General features: G+C 42.2%; 1 protein-coding gene across 1 annotated transcript in view; it reads left to right on the top strand.

Annotated features, from left to right (window-relative positions):
• Nucleotides 1–24889, top strand: part of SNTG1 (syntrophin gamma 1) — a 420423-nt gene that overhangs the window by 336263 nt on the left and 59271 nt on the right. Inside the window, exons 13-14 of the mRNA XM_019973430.2 lie at nt 3636–3765; nt 13399–13437. Of these exons, the coding sequence (XP_019828989.1) occupies nt 3636–3765; nt 13399–13437 (169 nt within the window). The remainder of the gene's footprint in view (nt 1–3635; nt 3766–13398; nt 13438–24889) is intronic.

A 24889-nucleotide genomic window follows, 5' to 3' on the forward strand; every position in this document is an offset into this window, starting at 1 on the left:
AGCTTAGGCTCTGCAACTCTCCCGCCTGCTTGCAATGCCCCTCCACCACCGCCTTCTCCTCCTCACTCCTCACAAAGTAAACTTCTCCTGCATGTGCCTGCATGTGGCACGTGATGAACAATGAACACAAACATGAATTACTAACTGTGTAAATAAGAATTGCATATATTGATGTATATGCATATTGACCCACTCCAGTACTCTTGCCTGGAAAATCCCATGGACAGAGGAGCCTGGTAAGCTGCAGTCCATGGGGTCGATAAGAGTTGGACACAACTGAGTGACTTTGCTTTCACTTTTCACTTTCATGCATTGGAGAAGGAAATGGCAACCCACTCCAGTGTGCTTGCCTGGAGAATCCCAGGGACGGGGGAGCCTGGTGGGTGGCCATCTATGGGGTCACACATAGTCGGACACGACTGAAACAACTTAGCAGTAGCAGCAGAAGCAACATGCATATTGACAATTAATTATTTATGAATTATTTATGAATATAATTGCATAATTATTTATGCAACAGAAGAATAAATTTGTAGTTTAAATGAAAAAAACTACTTTGAAATTTAGCAACATTTGAGCATAACTTTTGTTGCCAGAGTAGTGATCAAGAATCATTAGAAAAATAGAAAACAATATTGAGTGGAAAGTGGAAAAAAGTTCAAATTATCTAACTGTAATCTTGTCACTGTGGGGTTTTTTTGAGCAAGTGAGTGTGTGTGTGTTTGTATCTGTGTGTGTGTGTGTGTACAAAGAATCGTAATTTAATCTAGGAATCCTCAAGACTACTACAAATGTTGTTAAATTTTCATATTTCCCAATACCTCAATGCTAACTTAGCGGCTGCATGTGTATGCTAAGTCATTTCAGTTGTGTCTGACTCTTTGCGACTCCATGGATAGTAGCCTGCCAGGCTCCTCTGTCCATGGGATTCTCCACTCAAGAATACTGGAGTGGGTTGCCATGCCTTCCTCCAGGGGATCTTCTGGACCCAGGGATCAAACCCGTATATCTTATGTCTCCTGCATTGGGAGGCAGATTCTTTATCACCAGCACCACCTGGGAAGTCCTACTTAGAAGGTAGTGTAGTTTACTGATTTCAGAGAGTATATGATCAAAACAAGCTGAAAAAAAGAAATTTTGTTTTTCTTTTTTTTTTTTTTTTACAATTACTGATTATCTTGACCTAAAGAATTCCATTTTCTAGAAGCACAAATATCCCCACAGCCTTGGGGCTCTGGCTAAGTGCTGGGTGACACATGCTCACCAAACTTTCTTAAATATCGCCTCAGGGTCACACGTTGGCAGTTCTTTCTCAGTGCTTCAGTGATCAATGAGAGGATTTGGGTCCCACCAGTTACTCCATAAATATTTGTTGAATCTGTAAAGTATGTTTTCCTCATTCTCTGTTAGGGGAAATCGGGGCACAACTAAGTGGACTAATGTGCCAGTGCTCTTATTTATTCAATAGCAGAAGTAGAAACAGGGCCCAGGCTAATTCTTGATGACCTGTTTATTTTGTAAGAGGTTGTGTGTAATCAAAGAAACTATTGAAATATTTCACTTATATTCATGAAAGGGCTTCTGACAAATAACCTGAAAAGTGGAAACAGAATGTACAATTGGTATATAGTAGTGTATAAGCCTGGGTTTATAAAGGCTAGTCCTTGCAAATGACCGTGGAGACTGTGTGCCATGTGCGATTGCATGGGTTGTGGGTTTCCTCCAAGTGCATCAACTCTAATCAGCTAAAAATACCCAGCTGCCATGACTCGTTTACAGCAGAGAGGACAAATATGTTCAAGACATGCTTTAATTTCTGGTACATGAAGCAATGGTTACGATAATCAAAAAGCAGAAAGAAACGTTGTTGCTAATTCAAATTAGTTCTCATTTTCCATGGATAGTTGAGCTTCTGACTGCATATCTTAAATGTCTTACTCACTAGTGAATATCAGAATTAAAGTTGAGAAAGTCACGGGAAGTTACAGTATTCTTTTTGTGCTGTGCATGTTTTTTTCTTGTCACAAATTCAAAAGAATATTATTTCAAAGAGACAGACAATAGTTGCCCCCTCTCAGACTTTTTATGTGTTTTTCAGAGCAAATAAAAAAGAATATTTGAACACTTTCCCATAATCAGTTGAAAATGCTTGGTCAAGTTTATCAGAACAAGTGTCTCTAAAAATAGTAATAATGTAGATGCAAAGGGCCTTCAGTGTTAAAGTCTCTGGAGCGTGTCCGGTTCTGAGGTCTGGACCAGTCTCATGGGACAGGAGAGAGACACCAGCCTCATGATGAAGCTGGGCCAGATAATTGCCGGCTGGAGTGTCTTTATTTTTGAAATTGAAATATGTTTAATATCCACAAACACCTACATAACAAAATTCAGAAGAGACAAAAAGCAATTTAATTGGAGAAAAACATATAAATGTACACTATTTACATAGCCTTTGGAATGCTGAACTACATCATTTGTCTATTGCTTCAAAACTGGCTGGGATTTAAAGATAGTTTGTGCATTTTCTGAAGTGTATTGTGTTGCACCACAGAGTAATTTTCAAGCATGAGGCATTTGGCTACTTTCCATTCATTTGGGGATTTTTATCTATTCCTCTCCATTAAGCTTATATTGAAACATGCAAGAACTTGAAACAGAAAAATAAAAGTAAGTAATTAAAGCTGCGGAAAGCTGCTTTAAACTCTACAGCACTTTTGTAAACAACTTAGAATGGCATTATTTAATTTTCTCTAACAACAACAAAAACTCAAGAAAAGACAATAGAGATATTCAGGCTGGCCAGAGCACTTTTAAGGAGATCGTGGTTGTTATTGAAATGCAAACATCTACATAAATTTACAGCGTGAATATTTAGATGTGAAGAACTGTGGACCCTTGTCCAAAACCATCCCTGAGAAGACAAACAGCTGGGAAAGTGCTTCAGCTCATGACAGCATGAGAGTTTTAAATGATGCTTGGTATCTGGGTGCGGGGTTTTCGTGCGATCTTTCCATCAGAAATGCACTGAAAAATGTCAAGAGGAGATGGTAGCCAAAATAATGGATAAACATCTATGCATAACTTTGTGATATTCAGGGAACAGGGAGAATCCCTCTCAAAGGTGTTTGACATGCTTCCATTTACATAATATATTGTACGTCTCCAAGTTTCTCCAAACTTATCTGTTTCTCAAGAAGCTTTGAGTAATTCAAAATTGTGTGTCATCTGGGTTCATATTTGTATGCATGTGTGCTAAATTGCTTAGTCATGTCCAACTCTTTGCAACGCTATGGACTGTAGCCCACCAGGCTCCTCTGTCCATGGGATGCTCCATGCGTGAGTACTGAAGTGGGTTGCATGCCCTCCTCCAGGGGATTTTCCCAACGCAGGGATCGAACCCATGTCTCTTATGGCTCCTGCCTTGGCAGGTAGGTTCTTTACCACTAGTGCCAGCTGGGAAGCTGGGTTTATCTTTAGTGTTCCATGTAAAAACAGATTTTTTAAGATATAAGGAAAGAGGAATTTGAAGCTGCATTTATGTGGTCTGCAAGAAGAGCTTTTGAGCAGACAGCTATCTCAAGTTGCACACAGACACCCGAGATGATGTCTTGGTCTGATTTGCTCTGACGTCTCTGCAGGCAGAACGCCTTCCAAGTCACCGCAGTGGACGGGGTCTGCAGCGGGGTCATCCAGTGCCTCTCCGCAGAGGACTGCGGGGAGTGGCTGCAAGCAATAGCCACCAACATTTCCAGCCTCACAAAGCACAATGTAAGTAGTGGTTTCAGGAATGCTTGGAAAGCTCCTCCGCCTGCCTCAGTGAACCTCTTCAGTATACAAGTTAATTCCATCAGCTGTTTGGTGTTCTGCTAGGAATGGACCACTGCACACCCACCATAAGAGCTATTATTAAAGTGGATTATACTCGCTCAAAGAAAGCCACTCTATCTTGAGTGTTTTAGTCCAGTGTATCAGTACAACAATATTTATACCTAAGTTTCCATTAACAAACATTGTAACATCTATATTAGTTAAATAACTGAAAATAGATATTTAACATGTAAGCACTAAATATCTGTATATATATATCAACCTATATTTTTATATATGTATATATGCATCTATCTACCTTACATTTCATATCTCTATACAGTCTCTCTCTATATATATATCATGCATCCATCAGCATCTATAATCCATGTACATATATGCATTTGTCTACCTATATATCTATACATCTATATGTTTACTAGTTTGTCCATTTGCAAAGCAGCCTACAATATTATTTAAGCCCCTAGAAGGCAATGGCAACCCACTCCAGTACTCTTGCCTGGAAAAGCCCATGGATGGAGGAGCCTGGTAGGCTTCAGTCCATGGGGTCGCGAAGAGTCAGACACGACTGAGCGACTTCCCTTTCACTTTTCACTTTCATGAACTGGAGAAGGAAATGGCAACCCACTCCAGTGTTCTTGCCTGGAGAATCCCAGGGATGGCAGAGCCTGGTGGGCTGCTGTCTGTGGGGTCTCAGAGTCGGACATGACTGAAGTGACTTAGCAGCAGCAGCAGATCTTTTCAGAATAATTCACTTGTAAGAATATCACAATAAAAGTTGTGCAATAACTGTTGAGCTAAAGCACCTGGACGGGGGCTGTGTTCGGGTGGCAAGGGAGGGTATGTGTTTCTCACAGCCTCAGTGGGCATGGCTGGAGGCCTGTGAATATCACATACAGGGGAGGGAGAAGGACAGGACGGGTGTGAAGGAGGACCCATGGAGGGACCATGAAAGGACCCATGGACGCATAACTTCAAACACACTCTCCTGTGATCAGGCAAAGGGGATTCAAGCCGATTGCCTATGCAGTGATATTTTTGCTGGGGAGAAGCTGGGATGCGGTGTCAGGGGACTCGGTGTGGAGCCCAGGTCTCCCTGCACCAGCTCTGAGCTGGACTTCAAGCTCCTCTTCTTAAATGAATGCTGTTAGCCTCAGTCTCTGCGAGGGCTAAATGAAGAAGTGCTTCAGCCATTCTGGCCCTGAAATGATGCTGAAACAGTTGCACTTCTCCTTTCTGCAGCGGCACTCTAAATTTCATGATTTAATCCAAAACTGCTGATAAATGGCCATATAGATTCACTCATCGTGTGTGATGCTGCACATCTCTGTTTTGTCCAGTTGTCATTTGAGATTCTTCATCTTCTGAAGAATGGCTGTGTGGATACCAGAATGTGAATCACACAGGACAAGCTGAGCTAAAATAAATGTCTAGTGCTGACTAGACCATTAAGCAGCTCTGATTTCTGGCAACCGAAGACCTACCCCTCAGTCCCTCATCTTTAAAAGAGACAGAGGGAAGCAAATAAAAGGCAGAGCTCTCTCTCAGCCAGCATTTCATGAATCTAACCTTTCCAATCACTTTTTACTGCTCAAGCACTGAAATAGATCCCGATTGATAAACAGAGAGAATTTCATGCGACTTTCTACTAAGGTTACCTGTTAACACAAAGGAATCTCTTCTGGTCTAAATTCTTCCACATATGTCCTATGCATGTGTTCCCTTTATCAGAATGGAGTGTGGTACTTGAAATATATCACTTATGTGTGTGTGTTTGCATATCAGATCAGATCAGTCGCTCAGTTGTGTCTGACCCTTTGTGACCCCATGAATCGCAGCACGCCAGGCCTCCCTGTCCATTACCAACTCCTGGAGTTCACTGAGACTCACGTCCATCGAGTCAGTGATGCCATCCAGCCATCTCATCCTCTGTCGTCCCCTTCTCCTCCTGCCCCCAATCCCTCCCAGCATCAGGGTCTTTTCCAATGAGTCAACTCTTCACATGAGGTGACCAAAGTACTGGAGTTTCAGCTTTAGCATCAGTCCTTCCAAAGAAATCCCAGGGCTGATCTCCTTCAGAATGGACTGGTTGGATCTCCTTGCAGTCCAAGGGAGTCTCAAGAGTCTTCTCCAACACCACAGTTCAAAAGCATCAATTCTTCGGCACTCAGCCTTCTTCACAGTCCAATTCTCACATCCATACATGACCACAGGAAAAACCATAGCCTTGACTAGATGAACCTTTGTTGGCAAAGTAATGTCTCTACTTTTGAATATGCTATCTAGGTTGGTCATAACTTTCCTTCCAAGGAGTAAGCGTCTTTTAATTTCATGGCTGAAGTCACCATCTGCAGTGATTTTGGAGCCCCCAAAAATAAAGTCTGACACTGTTTCCACTGTTTCCCCATCTATTTCCCATGAAGTGGTGGGACCGGATGCCATGATCTTCATTTTCTGAATGTTGAGCTTTAAGCCAACTTTTTCACTCTCCATTTTCACTTTCATCAAGAGGCTTTTTAGTTCCTCTTCACTTTCTGCCATAAGGGTGGTGTCATCTGCATATCTGAGGTTATTGATATTTCTCCTGGCAATCTTGATTCCAGCTTGTGTTTCTTCCAGTCCAGCGTTTCTCATGGTGTACTCTGCATATAAGTTAAATAAACAGGGTGACAATATACAGCCTTGATGAACTCCTTTTCCTATTTGGAACCAGTCTGTTGTTCCATGTCCAGTTCTAACTGTTGCTTCCTGACCTGCATACAAATTTCTGAAGAGGCAGATCAGGTGGTCTGGTATTCCCATCTCTTTCAGAATTTTCCATAGTTTATTGTGATCCACACAGTCAAAGGCTTTGACATAGGTGTTTGCATATAGATAAATACAAATACTTATGCAATATGCTTCTATTCTTAAAGGATCACTGAAAATCAGTGATATTAAATGAGGATGTATGGTTGTATATGTGAGATTTTCAAAACACATAATCATATTTGATTATGAGAAAAAGGATAGACTCTCTTCCCCAAATGTTTTTATCAATGAGAATGCTCTCAATAACAAGTTAGAGAGACCTCAAAGGAGTAAATAGTGGGTTTTTTTCCCAAATGAAGAGAGTCACGGATGGCAGCATTTCTTGGAAGCTACCATCCACCCAGAACCCTTCCTCTGTCCACACACATTATTGCTACTATTACCCACTACTCTTAGAGTGTTGGCTTTTACCTTGAGTTTGCTGCCTCATGATCACAGAAGGGTTGCAACAGTTCCAAACATCACTTCAGTGTTCAGAACAGGAAAGAAAGGGAAGAAGGATACATAGTGCCAGCTATATCACTCCTTTTTTTTTTTTATCAAGATAAGATAAAATTTTCCAGAAACTCTTTACTAGACTAATAATGCTCACTTCTTCTCCCCCTGACTCAGCCCCATGACAATTCTGGGGATGGGTGGCTAGTCTCTACCTTTTCTACTGTTTATGGTGGGATGACCAAGAAGAGAAGACTGTAAATGGCTTTTGAGTCAGATAACTGACAGTATCTACTACATTGTTTAATATTTAAAACATATTAATTCTAAAAAAATGCATGAACAACCAGCCACCCTGTGATTTTTGTGGAATGATCACAGTCCTTCAGGATTCACACATATACACATACATGCACGCGCACACACACACACACACATCTCATCAGTCATTTGAGTTCCTGCAGGCTGTATTTCAGCCATCTTCCTACATTTTCCCCATTTACCTGCAGGAGCCAAGAAAAAAGGGTCATTTGGGAGTCATGTTTAATCCATAGAGTTCTGCTATTTTAGATGGCAAACACTTGCAAGCTGAAAAGAGAATTTTTTTCCATAATACTGTTGGTTGTGAAGAACTGAAGGAAAAACTTCTATTGTGTCTGCCGCCTTAGAAAGACTCAACAACGCTCGTAGGTGAATTGAAAGTCATAACAAAATAAAGCCTAACAGAAAAGAGATTTACCAGAAAGGCCTGAAGCTGTGATCAGAGGTTGCTGAGTGAGATTCTGACAGGCGTGGTGTCACTGAGGGAGACGTTTTCTTCCTTCTGTAGCAGCTGGCGTTCCTGAGTCCTTGGATGCACTTTTGCGCAGTGTCTTGTTTTCACCACGGTTTCTCCTCACACATCAAATACGAACTTCAGTCGTGCAGGCATCAACTCAATGTGGGCCATGGAGAGTGGGATCAGACAGGGCAGGGACAGTAAGTCAAGTCAGGATAAGAGCAAGGGGAAGTCTAGCATTATACTACGAGTGTATTTTCTTAATCATACTGTTCCTTTTACATGATTAGAGTTTATTTTGGCAAGTTGTGTTGGAGGGATTTCAATAAAATAACTAACCTACTTTATCTGGTAGAAAGCTGCTCACCAAAAAAGCTTTTAAACAATTTTTTTTAATTTAAAGATTTTTTGGATGTGAACCATTTGTTAAGTCTTCATTGAATTTGTTACGATATTGCTTCTGTTTTATGTTCTGGTTTTTTTGGCCAAAAGGCATGTGGGATCTTAGCTCCCCCACCAGGGATTGAACCCACAACCCCTGCATTAGAAGGAAAAGTCCAACCACTGAAACACCAGGGAAGTTTCAACGAATTTTTACGTTGGAAAAAATTAGCTGGTAATTTTGTTGCACAATCTAGACCCTTTGCTTTGATTTGATGTTAACTGACAATTGCAGTCGTAAGCAAATGGGCAGTTTTCCTGGGAAGTTTCCAAGGAGCTGCCCCCTAGCCAGCCAGACTCTGCCTGCTGGGCCTTAGTTCCTTCCCTTTGGGCCTCAGTCTTTCTCTTTTCTTGCAGCCCAAGCTCCCCAGTCTCCCACGTTCCAGGGGCCTCAAAGCCCCCAGGGAGTGCCCAGGGCCTTGCCCCGACCCACCGACCCTTCTCCCGCCCTGCTGAGGCTGGCTTCAGGAACTGACCCTCCTGGGCCCAGAGCTGTTGGAGACCCCACAGGGGTGTGGGGACACACGCTGTCCAGTGCATGTCAAGGGCAGAGGACACCGGCCGGCAGAAAACCTGCTCACTAGATGAACCACTGGACACCCAGTGAGCACTCAGGCCCTGAAGGGGGAGGTCACACCTGGTGAACCATGGACAGCATGTTACGAGAAGCCTGAGCGCTCAGACACATGGACCACTCACCAGCCGCTGCTTGTTCCCTGCACCAGGCCCCTCCCTTCACCTGTGACTCTCGCAGGGGACCGCCTGCTTCCAGACATTCACTGAGGGCTCTGATCAGTCCTGGGGGGCGGGGGGAGATGTTCCCACTCTCAGCACCAGGCGTCATGTGGAAGAGGAGGCACACGGTGAGCTCAGTGCAGACGAAGGGCCAGCAGAAATCATACAGCAATCACTTTCAGTTTGCTATTGCTTGATGAATGTCTCTCAGAAGCCAAGCTTGAGGGAGCAGAGGTGACCACAGGCGTCCTGAGGGTCCAGGCTCTAACTATAAACACTGCGTGTCCCCTCCATAGGAAGCCTGACTAATGACTCCACAATGATAGAACCTGCCCTCTTCACCTGTAACCAATGGGGGCCAATCAAACACCCCCACACTCCTGAAACCCAGGTGCCCAGTGCCTGCAACCCAGCCCATGGCCAGGACACTGTACATAAAAGAAAATGACCATCTTCTTGTGTAGATGGTATTAACCTTTGTTCAGTTAACATATAATCCTGAGCATTTTCCTATGATAGTAATTATATTCTGAAATCACCTATATATAATGGACTAATAGATACTTTGCTATTCATTTAATTAAAATTAATGAATAGAGTATTATTTGAAATGCACATCATTTAAAATGCATCATTAATGTAATAGTGCCCTATGAATTTCTGGCATATTAGTTAGTGAAAATGTTGCTAATTCACTAATTATACCTTAATATAGGGGTCTAGGGGTCTTCCCTGGTGTCTCAGCAGTGAAAGAATCCACCTGCCAAAGCAGGACACTCAGGTTCAATCCTTGGGTCGGGAAGATCCCCTGGAGAAGGAAATGGCAGTCCACTACAGTATTCTTGCTGGAGAATCCCTGGGCTATAGTCCATGGGGTCTCAAGAGTTGGATATGACTAAGCAATGAAACCACCAAACCACCATAGGCGTCTAGGAGAAGAATCTAAGAATATGAACATTCTTTGGTCTTGTAAACTATGACTGATGTCCTAATGCAGCCCAGTGCAGGCTGGCTTGGAGTTTCCATGAGGTTCTCTTTGTTTCTATTCCTTCTGCCCCAAAAATGCACCCCCCACAACCAGGCCGGGGGGCAGGTCTATGCAGGGATAATGACTTCTCCCAGCTTCTCCCTCAGCACAAATTTACAAAACCCTTGTCTGTGTTCATAGGTTTTCAGATCCAGACTTCAGCACACATATTGAGGTAGAGACCTGTGTTGCATTTGAAGCCCTACCCATCACAAGTGCTGCCCAAGTTATCGCAGGAGAAAGCAGAAGCTCTGCTTCTCCTTCGGTCCACCTGGTCCCATCTAAGCGATTAGTGGACACCCCCCTGAGCCCGCTAGTGACTGCGGAGGGTCCGCTCCTGCCTCTGAGCCACTCACATCCAGAATCTCAGCCACACTTGTACAGGGGCCTCTCAGAAGTCTTCACAAAAAGTGCTGCTGCTAGGTTTATCTTTCTGCTTCTATTGCTAGCAATAGGAAGGTTGGCATGCCTCAGGCCACCCCAAGCCGCCCTAAATCTATAGGCTAAATATGGGCTGTTTTGGGAGTTGGCAGGTGAGACATTGTTTTTCAAGTAATTAACCACTTTTTAAAGTGTTGTTCTCCATTCATATTTAATACAATCTTTATTGTTAACTCAGTAATATGCATTTTATATTCAGTTTTAATTTTCTATCAAAATTCATTGTCACATTTACTTTTGCAGTGTAAAACCCTGTCTCAATGATTGTAACTCTGTAATGCATTGAAATAGCCCCTGACATTAAATACCTCTGGTTGCATTCAACCATTTATTCTCCACAGGCCCTTAAAGGCCTAAAAACAGTCACCCTAGAATAATACCACAGTATAATATTTTAATTTAGAAGAAATTTGACATTCAGAAATGGATCTGTAGATTTCATATTTGTCATTTAGTGGCTCAGTTGTGTCTGACTCTGTGACTCCATGGACTGTGGCCTGCCAGACTCCTCTGTCCATGGGATTTCCCAGGCAAGAATACTGGAGTGGGTTGCCATTTCCTCCTCCAGGGGATCTTCCTGACCTAGGGAGTAGAACCCCCGTCTTCTGCATTGGCAGGCAGATTCTTCACCACTGAGCCACCAGGGAAGCCCATGATTTCATATTAGGCTAATTATTATGAATTTTATTTTTTAATGAAATGTATTTTGTTTAAAATGTATTTATTTGTCTAGTTTAAAATTTAGGATGACTACTGATTTATATGCATTTCATATTCAAATACCTTGAAGTTACTAAGTCATTTTTAGAAGGAGAGTGTAAGTACACCTCCTTTAAATAAATCTGGAGGACCCGATTTTAAGTACATTTGATGGCATAGACTTGATTTTGAAAAACAATATTTGTTGAATGTTGTTTTAAGTAAATACTATGCAAAGAAGTATCATTGATTTAACTTCAATCATACATTTTATGTCATTCATAGAGCTAAAATTACATGTTGGAGGAACTTAAAATACAATACTGTATAGTATGCACTCAGAGCCAACGGTCGACATAAAATGTTAGTGGACATGTAAAATAGGGAGCTAGTGGGAAGCTGCTGTACAGCATAGGGAGCTCAACTCAGGGCTCAGTGATGAGCTGGAGGGCTGGGGTGGGGGTGGGGCAGGGAGGTCGTATATGTATACAGATGGTGGATTCACAATGCTATACAGCAGAAACCAACACATTGTAGTGCAATTATCCTCCAATTAAAAATTTAAAAATATATTGGTGGAATTTTATTTTTTAAAAAATGGTAACAAGTATTGTTCCACAAAGTGTTCAATGTGGGTTTTTGATTGATTGGTAAAACGCATTTAGGGACCTGCTCTTCTGTCTCCATCTTCAAACCATCCTGACTTTGGTTGAAAGCATCTTTACTTCTAGAGACTTTCCTTGGTTGACTCCTCATCAGAGCAGAAAATACTTTGAAACAATTAGAGCAACCTGCTTCCCTGGTAGCTCAGCTGGTAAAGAATCCACCTGCAATGCAGGAGACCCCCAGTTTGATTCCTAGGTTGGGAAGATCCCCTGGAGAAGGGATAGGCTACCCACTCCAGTTTTCTTGGGCTTCCCTGGTGGCTCAGACGGTAAAGAATCCAATGCAAGAGATCTGGATTCAATCCCTGGTTTGGGAAGATCCCCTGGAGGAGGACATGGCAACCCACTCCAGTATTCTTTGCCTGGAGAATCCTGTGGACAGAGGAGCCTGGCGGCTATAGTCCATGGGGTCGCAAAGAGTAGGGTACAATTGAGCAGAGCAAGAAAGATATGCTTCTTGTACATGACCCTGAGGAATCACACAAACATTCTCAAATTGTCAGCTTTTTTTTTTTTTTTTTTTCATATTTTAAATGACATGTCTCCACCAGTGAGTCTGTTCTCATCCACGGGCCATTTCACTTCTGCAAGTTTGTGCCTCCTTATATCTCCTCTTAATTCATGTTTGTCAGTAAGACAAAGGTAAACTAACACTAAAACAAGGAAAAACAAAGCAATTCAACAGAACATTTTCTAAGTGAAAACAGTCTGTGTTTAGTCTGATGTCAGATTATAGCATACAGACAGCATCATTTAAGTTTCTCTAGAAAACCAGTGAAAAAGAAGGTTTTAATTAGTAAAAGTTCTGTTGAACAAAGATTTCATGTGTTATAGGTCATTTGTCTAAATCTGATAATCGTTTTTCATTTGGTCTTTAAAGTTTGTTTACATGACTTGATACAGAGGAAACTCAGCAGATTTATTTTAAATTTTTATGATGTTTCACTCAACGGTGGTGGTGGCAGCGTAGTCACTAAGTCGTGTCCGACTCTTGCGACCCCATGGACTGCAGCCCGCCCACCAGGCTTCTCTGACCCTGGGATTCTCCAGGCAAGAATACTGGAGTGGGCTGCCTTTTCCTTCTCCAGTTCACTCAATAAATGGTCTTAAATGTTTATTTTATTGGTAATCCTGACTGAAACTATCTTGATAATATACAGTATCCTATAGTGTCTGAATATTCCATCCCCTCTGTTCTCTTATCTGTTAAAACAAATATAATATGAAGTGAAAGTGAATAATGAAAGAAGTTACCAAAAGTTATGCTGTACATTCTCGGTAGATTGTGTGGGATCAGAGGCTTTTCATTTCTCATCAAGAGAATATGATTAAGTTGAAATATTTCTGAAATGTTTGTATATGAAATTTGGGACACTTTTGACCGTCAGAATTAAAAAAAAATTCCTAATTGGTGCTTGATATGCAATGATTTTAGTATGTCAACAATATAGTTTACTCACTAAGAAGAGAGTCCCATAAACCTGGGGTTCTTGTATTACATTATCTTTGCTGACCTCACTTTTCTTTGTTTATTTTTGCAGATTAAAAAAATCAACAGAAACTTTCCTGTAAACCAGCAGGTAAGATAGAGAAACACGTGCAAAGCCAAATTGTGTATTTCTTTCATTTTGTCTGTTACAAATGATAATTTTGATTGCCTTTAGTTTTACATGGAAATAATTCGTACCAATTATTAATTAATTCGGAGAAGGCAATGGCAACCCGCTCCAGTACTCTTGCCTGGGAAATCCCATGGATGGATGGAGGAGCCTGGTAGGCTGCAGTCCATGGGGTCGCAAAGAGTCGGACATGACTGAGTGACTTCACTTTCACTTTTCACTTTCATGCATTGGAGAAGGAAATGGTAATAATTTTATTACGGTAAACTTAACTTCTATTGCTTTCACAATCATAATATAAGCATTAGCTATTAATAGAATAAGAAAAGGAAGTGAAGGCTCACCGCCTGGACTCGCTGAGCTGTCCTCGTCCAGTGTGTGGACGGGGAGGGGGCTCGGTGGCAGGACACTGACACTGACTCCCCACAGCAACCTCAGTCCACAGCCACTGACCACAATCTAAACATCGACAATATGGATTCCTAAATGGCATACCCGCCACTAGTTAGCTTCCACGGTAAAACTTTAAAATAACTTTCAGTATGGCAAAACCAGTTCCTTTTCGTCTAAGCCTGGGGTCCCATATCAGTAGCATCTGTATAAGGGCAGCCATCTCATATGTGTTTAGAAAGTTAAACGAGAAGAAAATTTCTCAATATATGCTATTGCTTGCATCAGCGTGTCAGATGTGTGTGTTCCTTGCAACAGAGACTTATGTTCTGGGGTAGGTTGTAGTGTTCAGGGTACCCCTTGCCTGGGCCACCCACAAAGCCCATGTGGCTGAGTGAGGTGGTGAGCAGCTTTGCAGAGCCTGCTGTGCCTACAGCCCTGACCTGTCTTGCTTGGGGTGAGGCCAGGGGAACCAGTTCCCCTCCTTCGGGCCCCCTGCCTCTGAGCCATGTGATGCTCTTGGCAGGTACAGGGTTGGAGGGGTGTCTGTGCCTCTCAGAACCACAGCAAGTGGGGGCACATGGGGGTTGTTCACGGGCAGAGACCAGGCTCAGCCCAGAGCACCTGACTCATGGTGCATCGCTCCATCCACTGCAGGTGATTCTGAGGCTGGAGTGCACAGGTCACATCTGGGAAAACAGTTTACAGCTTCACGGGACTGAACAGGAGGGAAAAGCCAGGCATTAAGGATAAAGTGTTCAACTGGAAGCCTCAGCTGTGAAGGAAGTTTGCAATGCCCAGGACGAGATAGGGTTGTTTTATAGTCAGAAGTGTAAAAATGTAGACCTGCTCTTTTGGGGAATTCTTGCCAAAAATACAAATGAAGTGTTTCTTTAAAAGTGACTCTAATATTTATGTTATCACCTCTCTTGTCCCTTCAACCCTCAGCATTTGAAGTATATCAATAATTAGTATAATTTCCTCACTAGGAATGTTTCCTAACCCTGACTAGTCCACAGCTATGCTTTATTCACCATGATGACAACCATGTGGAACACTCCCTGCACATTCCCTTCAGGGACCTGTCTCGTTCCTCACTACCCCAGCTTTTATCTAGGTTTTGAATAATGCTGAGTGAAGTCAGTAAAAATCTGGAAAACCTTGAATATAGAAGAAATCAAAAACTTTAATATTCTACCCACATTTAATAAACACAGATAAGCATCCACGGCTGTTTATCTGCTAACCTTTCAATATTATGAAATTTTATTTCAAATCTCTTAGCATCTCACAATTTGAAATCACAATGAATTCTAGACACTTTAACAACTGAAAGCTACAGCTAATAGACTTTTCTGTCACTACTTCCCACCTTGTAAATGAAGTCTTTTGGGATATAGGATTACTTTATAGTTCAACCTTCATATCTATGCTTAATAGGAAGAACTCACCCACATAGTATAATAGCCCTGCATTAGGAGATCAGGGTTCATCTTCTGCCTAAAATCTGAGCCACTTCAAGGAACAAAAATTGAAAATTATATGTAATCTAACTTCTCATGAAGATTTAGCACTCAAACTCTTACCTTGGACTAGTTGCTTTCATCTCAAATTTCTTCAAACTTAATTTTCAGGGAGCATTCTCTGATGCTCAGATTTGATATAAGTATATATGTTTATATATATGCTTTTTATTAAATAACATCAGACATAATGTTACAGTATTCAAGTCCCCTCATAGCCATGATACACATCAGCTGAAATACATTAGAACAGAAGTCTTCTGCCTCCTGTGGGGTTTGGTTTTGACTTTGTGCAGCCACTGTGGTACTGGTACCCCAACCAGAGAAATTAAAATTAAAAAATGCAAAGGGGTTGGAACTGGAGAAAGTCACTGCACCCAGCAGAGGCCAGCGCTGTGGACCGAGTCTCCAGAGATACCCCCATGCTCCAGAGCACAGCAGACTCTCAGTAAGATCATCTCAGAGAAGAATATTTTTATCAGAAGGATAAGCCATTTGAGCAAATAAACCATCATAAGGGAAAACACACTGTGAAGATTAAAGAACAATCCACGACTATTTTAAATTATTTTTTTTAATAAGGTGGTACAAAATGTAAGGCAAGAACAAGAAGTGGTATAAAAAATTGTGGATTTGCAAAATAACTCAACAGAAGTTCAAAAATGAATAAAGCATGAATATGTTTAAGCTTATAATCAATTAGCCAACTGAATAATAGAACAGATAAAAATAAAGATAAAACATGTAATTGGAAGTAGTGTATCTGAGAGTACCATCAGAATACAGCCTATACAGAAAGGGCTGAAAATATGAAAAATGATGTAAGAGTTGAAGTTTAGAATGAGAGGCTCCAAAAAGAAAAATTCTGCAGAAAGACTGGAGATGACGAACTTGTGAAGAGATTTGATGGCTAGGAGTTTCTATAAGACTTGAGGTTAGAGAACCACACTAACCCTGGAGCACGATGAAGAAAACCAGATCCACAACCTGAACGTCCCACCCGTAGGGTAATGACCAACCATCATAGGGTGAGCTGGCTCTCCTGGTGCTGGTCTGGAAGATTCTCCAGGAAAGCATATGAGGTACCAGTGGCAAGTAAGGAAGAGGGACTAGATAAACTTCTACTTTTAATAAAGGGTGTAATAAAGGATGAAACAGACATATGATATGCACAAGAAGATGCCCGAGTGCCTACATCTGGGAGCAAGAGTAACAGCCCAGCCTCCTTCCCACAGGGAGGGTTTCCTCCCCGGCCTCCTGCATAAGCTCCTGCCTTCCCCCACCCCAGCCTGGATTCCTTCCCCTGTGACTTCTCTCACTTTCTTCCCCTCTTCAGTTCCTGCACAAGGACATTCCATTTCTATTTTGAAAACAGATGTGTATTGGGTCTGTCCTTGTTCTTCCTACATTCTATTTTGCTTTTTGTGGACCGGAATCATCTCTGTCCACTTGGATACCTGGAGAAACGTGTGCACTGGCCATTTTCAGGATGCATTTCTCATATTGTGCATGAGGTTGAGCAACTTGAAATGACACTGGCGTATCCTTTCGCTCGCCTTTCTCTACCCTTTTGAACATGTTCCTCTTTTCTTCTTGTTGTTTTCTTATTTATTTGTAAGCACTGTGTACTCAATACATGAAGGGAATTTAACCGTTGTATTTTATGTCACCTAAATCAGCACGCTTTGTTAGTGGCTTATAGGATTTATGTTGTACTTAGAGTTTATCCATTCAAGATTAATAAAAGGAGAAAAGCAATCCATTGCTGATTTCTAATAACTTTATGTTATTATTTTTACATTTGAGCAATTGACTTATCTCATTGTGTTTTCACACTGTGTATTACTCTCCACTAACACTTCCCAGGCCAGTTCAGTTCAGTTCAGTCGCTCAGTCGTGTCCAACTCTTTGTGACCCCATGGCCTGCAGCATGCCAGGCCTCCCTGTGCATCACCAACTCCTGGAGTTTACTCAAACTCACATCCATCGAGTCACTGATGCCATCCAACCATCTCATCCTCTGTCATCCCCTTGTCCTCTGCCCTCAATCTTTCCTAGCATCAGGGTCTTTTCCAATGAGTTGGCTCTTCACATCAGGTGGCCAAAGTATTGGAGTTTCAGCTTCAGCATCAGTCCTTCCAGTGAATATTCAAGACTGATTTCCTTTAGGATAGACTGGTCTCCCAGGTCAGGGAGGGCTTATAAAGGGACAGAAGGGGGCTTTGGGAGGTGATAAGTTCATTATGTTGACTGTAGTTATGGTTTTGTGGATTCACATGTATGTCACAACTTATAAAATTTTACCCTTTAAATATGTGTACTTTCTTCATGTCATTATACCTCAATAAAGCTAAAGCCATTTTTGTTATTAAAATGTTTGGGAGCCAGATAAGTTAAGAAATAATATTATATCAAGGCCATTGGAGTTTGGCTCCATCTTAATTATTGTCTAGACTTGAAATTAGTAGAGTCAGTACAGTTTCTTCCAGTTCACTTTTGTTCAGAACAACTTTCTCATTTCCTCTTTGTGTCTGGAGCATAGCCATTAGCACAATTCAGATCAGGTTCATTTGTGAAGTGCAGAGTGAGATTCAGCTGCAAATGATGACTTTTCCTGAAAAGCATGTGATTATGGGGATCCTGCTTCTAGATTACATAGGGATACTCAGTGCGTGAGATCATGGTGATAAGAATGGGAATCTTGCTGCTAGACTACACAGGGATACACAGTGCGTGTGATAATGATGATAACATTGATAATGGGAGTCCTGCTGTGAGACTACACAGGGATACTCAGTGCATGAGATAACAGTGATAATGGGTGTCTTGCTGCTAGACTACACAAGGATACTCAGTGCATGAGATAATGGTGATAACAGTGATAACAGTGATAATGGGGGTCCTGCTGTGAGACTACACAGGGATACTCAGTGCATGAGATAATGGTGATAACAGTGATAACATTGATAATGGGAGTCCTGCTTTGAGACTACACAGGGACACACAGTGCATGTGATAATGGTGATAACAGTGATAATGGGGGCCCTGCTGCTAGACTACACAGGGATACTCAGTGCATGAGATCATGGTGATAACAGTGATAACAGTGATAATGGGAGTCTTGCTGCTAGACTACACAGGGATACACGGTGCATGAGATAACAGTGATAACAGTGATAATGGGGGTCCTGCTGATAGATTACACAGGGATATTCAGTTGGGTGTGAAACTGTGTTGTGCTAGTTCACTCAGTTGCAGGTCATGTAGACAAGCAGACCTACATGCAGCGCTTTGTGCACATAGCCTTCTGAGTCATGACTTGTTGCATTTCTAATGTTTAATCTTTATTAACCAAAACTCCTCCATCCTGAAATACATCGCATTACTCCCATAAAGTGGCACTTTGCAATTTATATTTTCTATAATTCCTAAGGAGAAGGGTTATTGAGAATTAATTCATCATGAAAATATTAATACTGAACTCCCTTTATATCAGGCACTGTGCAAAATAGAGTTATTAAATTATAGTAGTCTAAATACATAAAAACTATACTCTGTAGGTGGTAATAGTGGTAAAGAACCCACCTGCCAGTGCAGGAGAGATAAGAGACACAGGTTCGATCCCTGGATTAGAAAGATCTCCTGGAGGAGGGCATGGCAACCCACTCCAGTATTCTTGCCTGGAGAATCCCCATGGACAGAGGAGCCTGGTGGGCTACAGTTCATAGGGTCTCAAAGAGTGAGTCACGACTTAGCGACTAAGTGAAGCAACTTAGCACAGCACATACACAGCACATACTCATTTACAATAAATTATTACCTCAATAAGTTTATCTTATAAACTGTTATTCATTTTTGACTAGCTATAAAAATTTGGAAACATTATTTTAGACGAATACATAGAATTCTGGAAACAACAGAGGGAAAAGTGACTAGTAGTCTCCAGTTGTGTTGAGAGTGCTGAGAAATTAAAGGACACATTAAAAATTGAGTTTTGAAGTAACATTAGGGAAAAGAGAGGAGTTAGGACCTCCAAACACTTGTTTCTCCATAAAAGTAACAAAGAACTGGCAAAATGGTCTGAATTAAAATTTTCAGATCTATAGAAATTCACCAAGTGTATGCTGAACTCAGTGAGCGTTTACTCAAGAAAAACAGCTGAATCTTGGTAGGAATAGTGATCGTTGCGGCATTTGAACTGATCCAGCCCCGGTCCCGGCTTCCTAGCAATCGGGCAGCCTCAAAATTAAGGGCTTACGTTTCCTCACCATCTGCTCTGATCTTTTGGTTGTCTAGTCTTCTTCCCATCACTTAAAACCAGCTAGCTCGAAATTTGTAATCTAATAAGATGATGCATATTTGTTTCATTCATCTATGTCTGCTGTATCAAAGATATTTGCAGGTGTGTCTGCATCCTTTTTAAACAAAATATTCTATTAATGGGACTGACAATTGGTCTTTATTTTGGATTTCAAAGCTGAAGGTTTTTTCAACTGAAGGGCAATTTTTTTTTCATTCTTCATATATTTTTCATATATTCAGCTTATAAACGATGACAGCAAATCATAGAGTCACATGATCTGGTGATAATGAGTGGTGGTGTTTAGTTTATTTTATAATATTTGGCAATAAAATATGCTGGAACTTAAAATTTTGTAAAAAGTAATATTCCTATATAAATTAACTCTTGTAAGAGCTATTAGCTTATAAACCATGGTGAAAAGATAGTGGCAGAGGTTTCATAAGTAAACCTTCTGGCTCTGAGATTCAGAGCCACTCGTTGTTAATTTGATGTTGCTGTTGCTGTTCAGTCCCTAAGTGGTGTCCAACTCTTTATGACCCCATGGATTGTAGCATGCCAGGCCTCCCTATCCCTCCCTACTCAAGGGGGGAAGTACATGTTAAACGGGCAAATTAGCAAAAGGTAAGTAAAGTCCTATTGGTGAAAAAGTTTATGCTTTTAAACACATGTGGATAGGACAGTGGCTATATTTCACTTCCTTTATCACTTCTTTAAGTGTGATTTAATTGACCAAATTGTATACTCCTTTTCCTCTGATATGTGAAAGAAGATATAAGTGATTAAGCATAACAGAAAAGCACAGCAAGAATGTTCACGTAAGAGAACCATTCATCCCATTTGGGGTTAATGGATTGACTCTAAACTCTGTAGTGCATGCACTGCAGAACCTGCCCGAAGTCCTTTACTGCAGTTTTGATGATGTTGGCAATGAGCCAGCTCTCCTCTCTGCTGTTCAAAGCCTTAAAATATAACCCAGATGATGAGCTTGATCTGTCAAATGATCTGTCATTAAGAAATACTTTAAAGGACTTCCTTGGTGGCACAGTGGATAAGAATCTGCCTGCCAGTGCAGGAGACACGGATTTCATCCCTGGTTTGGGAAGGTTCCACGTGCTGTGGAGCAGCTAAGCCCATGCACCACAACTACTGCACCTGCACGCTAGAGCCAGGCTCCTGAGAAGAGAAGCCCCTGCAACGAGAAGCCCGCGTACCTCAAGCAGAGAGGAGCCCTTGTTCGCCGAACTAGAGAAACGCCCACACGGCGGCAAAGAGCTAGCACAACCAAATAAATAAATTAATTTAAAAAATACTTTAAAAACAAGTTCACGTCAAAAAGATATACTGCACTGTTTAGGAACACTGCAGTTTTTTTCACCAGTCATTAATTTTCACAGGATAGGCCATGCCCTTAACTGAGGAACAAAACAGCTCAAAACACAAAACTGTCTTTTAAATTATGTTTATATGTATAGTTACATACTAGCTGCAAAAGATAGGTGTAGGCTTGGGAAATGGAGGAATATGTTATAAAATGATAAATATCATGTCCTATATTTTATTATCTTATTAGCTTAAGAAAAATGTATTCTGTGTGCTCTATCATGAAATAATAAGTAAAAGAGAAAAATATGAATAACTCAGGGCCTAATATTATAAAAGCAGTAAACTATACACAAACCCAAAGCTAAAAATATGAAGGGTGTCATATTCAAGAAGTCATGGTTTATGGCAAACTGAGGTGATGCTGTTTATGTTCACTCGCAGGCCCCCAAGGAGCTGGGTGGCAGCTTCTCACTGAGCCGAGGCTCCAGGTGGGAGGAGCCTAGGTCCACCTGAATCAGAGAGGCCGGGAGGATTTAGAGCCCAGAGCTGGGAGGGAAGAGTCGTCAGTGAAAAAGGGGATAAAATATAAACATAAAGCATGAGGTCGGATGTCAAGTATGAGAAACAAGGTCCTGGTGGAGTGGAGCAGGTAGGCGGTCGTCTGAGAGGAGAGGAGAAAGTCAGGCAGCCTGTGGCACGTGTGCTGGCTTTGCATCTACAGGGATCAAAGTAGGATGGTTTCCAGGGTAACAGGAACTGTGTGTGGCTGGACAAGTAGCAGGGAAGGAATCGTTTCATTCTAATGAAGGTGAGGAAGACATGACCTTCAAATGATAAGTAACCATTGTGTCAGGCATCAGTGGGACCCAGTGACACGTGGAGGAGACACACCTGCCCTTGTCATACTTCCTCTGAAGAGTATCCGAAATGGACCCTCCAGTTCCAGGGAAGGAGGGCAGGAGCTGTGCAGTGGGAGATGTTTCTCTTTGGACATGTTGCGTCTCTGCATGCTGTCTTGTGAGCACGCATTTTGTTTCAGACTGTTTCTCCAAGGGTGTTTACATACAAAGCAGACCTAGTAAATCAGACTGTGTTTCTCTTCAGAACCAAGGGGAGAATTTCTTACCCTCCCTTTGGAAGTTTCAGAAGGTAGAGACAATATCTCCAGGCAGGGCCCAGGGGAGGCGTGCCTTTGTTCATTCTCGAAGTTGTGTCTAACTCTTTGTGACCCCATGAACTGCAGCATGCCAGGCTTCCCTATCCTTCACTATCTCCTGGACGTTGCTTAGACTCATGTCCATCAAGTTGGTGATGCCATCCGACCATCTCATCCTCTGTTGTCCCCTTATCCTCCTGCCTTTAATCTTTCCCAGCATCAGGGTCTTTTCCAATGAGTCAGTTCTTCACATCAGGTGGCCAAAGTATTGGAGTTTCAGCTTAAGCATCAGTCCTTCCAATGAGGATTCACGACTGATTTCCTTTAGGATTGACTGGTGTGATCTCCTTGCAGTCCAAGGAACTCTCAAAAGTCTTCTCCAGCATCACAGTTCGAAAGCATCATTCTTCGACTCTCAACCTTCTTTATGGTCCAACTCTCACATCCATACATGACTACGGGAAAAACCGTAACTTTGGCTGTACAGACTTATGTTGGCAAAGTAATGTCTCTGCTTTGTAATAAGCTGTCTAGGTTTGTCAGTAAAAGAGCCTATTGCCCTTTATAAAATATCTTAGTTCCCTAACCTCAGGGACCCCCATGTGACACAGCCTGTTGTGTGCATATACCTCAGTCACAAAATGCTGATACTCATGGTGTTGGCTGTGCTGTGAATATGAAGTCCTCTGTCTCTGACCCAAGAATATAACATCTTCCGCCGGCATCCGTAAACCTGTGAGAGGGTAACAGTTCAGTTCAGTCACTCAGTCGTGTTCGACTCTTTGCGACCCCATCAACTGCAACACACCAAGGCTCCATGTCCATCACTAACTCCTGGAGCTTGCTCAAACTCATGTGCATCAAATCAGCGATGCCATCCAACCATCTCATAGCTCAGTAGCTTGCAAAATCTCAGACCTTTCGTGGTTCATCACATTTTGTAGCAAGGATGAGCTGGTGACAGAAATATTGTTTTTTGGTAGTGGAAGAATGGTTAATTAGATTTGAGAGAAGTCCATGCACACCTGCAGTGAACATGTTGCTGCTGCTGCTGCTAAGTCGCTTCAGTCGTGTCCGACTCTTAGTGACCCCATGGACCGCAGCCTACCAGGCTCTTCCGTCCATGGGATTTTCCAGGCAAGAGTACTGGAGTGGGGTGCCATTGCCTTCCCCAAGTGAACATGTTAGTTGCTTGTTAATAAGGAGTGATTTGAGGGGAGGTGCTAAGCAGAGGATGGGTAGCATATTAAATAACAGCCATGTGACCAGAGCATCCTCAAGTGTTTTCAGCTGCCCTTCAGGTGGGAGCCTTGCTCAGTCCTCTGACTGTGACCCCTATAATGTTTGTCCTGGGACAGCAGACAGCTCTGATCTTTTTCAGACAATGGTTACAGAAATGCTCCTGAATTGAGCATTACAGAGGGGAAAATTATAGCCACTACAGGGAGAAAGCTTCCCAGGTGACTCAGTGGTAAAGATCCTGCCTGCCAATGCAGGAGACATGGGTTTCATCCCTGAGTTGGAAAGATCCCCTGAAAGACAGCATAGCGACCCACTCCAGTATTCTTGCCTGGAGAATCCCATGGACAGAGGAGCCTAGCGGGCTACAGTCCATGGGGTTTTGAAAGAGTCAGGCATGACTTAGCAACTAAACAACAATAGGGAGAAACCAGGTGAACAGTTAAAACTATGCGTGGTTCACCTGAGGTTCACTTGAGGGATGAGAGAGTGGAGCACACAATGTTTCACAAGAAGAATAACACTAAGGAAAACCACTGCACCTTGCTTCTAGCGTGGAGTGCACTGCCAGGCTCCGTAGCTGTCCACTCCAGCCCTGGGCTCTTGACCTCTGAACAAAGGTCAGTCTTTCCTTCATCATGAAAGGTAGTAGTGTCTGTCCCTGAGCAGTTTCATGGACTGTCCCTGCCAGTAGCATTTAGGGCTTCTCAAAGCCTCCTTTGATTCTGCATTCACTCTGCCCCAGTTGCTGCTCAGTTTTCTTACCAGTTTCTAGGACTCTCATGGATTTCAGATGCATTCCTTCACTGTGTGGGACAAAAGGTAACTTCACAGATCTTTCTGAGCCGGTCTCTCTCTCCCAGCCTCCTGCTGAGAGGCCTGGGAACAACAAACACCTTCAGATTCCCAGAGACCCTCCAGTTTAGCTGAGGCGATCTCTGAGTCAAGTTCTTAATCCCTTCAGAAGACCCTCTGTGAGAAGTTTTGATCCTTCTAAGATTTGAGGAAAAGCTTTTGTGTCACACACCTAGGATTGCCCCCATGCTAGGATTTCAAGCCACCCAATTTTCAGCATATTTTGGCATCTGGAGAAGCTGAGAATATTCAGAGCCATCAAACCCAACACAAGTTTGTAAAACAATTCACCTCCAATAAAAAAAAAAAGAAGAAGAAAACTTATGTGCACACACACATACACACCCAAAAGAATCACCAAATCCTGTTTGTTTCAATCTGGTAGTTTGTCACCAAGTTCCTCCCTTCCTCCCCTCCTCTCACATTTTATGATCGAATAATGAAGAAACCAGGCAGCACCTGCAGCATAGGGGTGTAACCAGGTAGACATGACTACTGGCCGTTTCTGCTTTCCACATTCCTGCAGGAAACAGTGACGTCAAGCTTCCTGCCATGACCAGCAAGGGTCTCTGTCTTCTGGTTTCCAATAACATGCTCCTGACTCTCTTCTGATCTCTCCCTGGC

This window comes from Bos indicus, chromosome 14, assembly GCF_029378745.1.
Source record: "Bos indicus isolate NIAB-ARS_2022 breed Sahiwal x Tharparkar chromosome 14, NIAB-ARS_B.indTharparkar_mat_pri_1.0, whole genome shotgun sequence".
Taxonomy (NCBI): Eukaryota; Metazoa; Chordata; class Mammalia; order Artiodactyla; family Bovidae; genus Bos; species Bos indicus.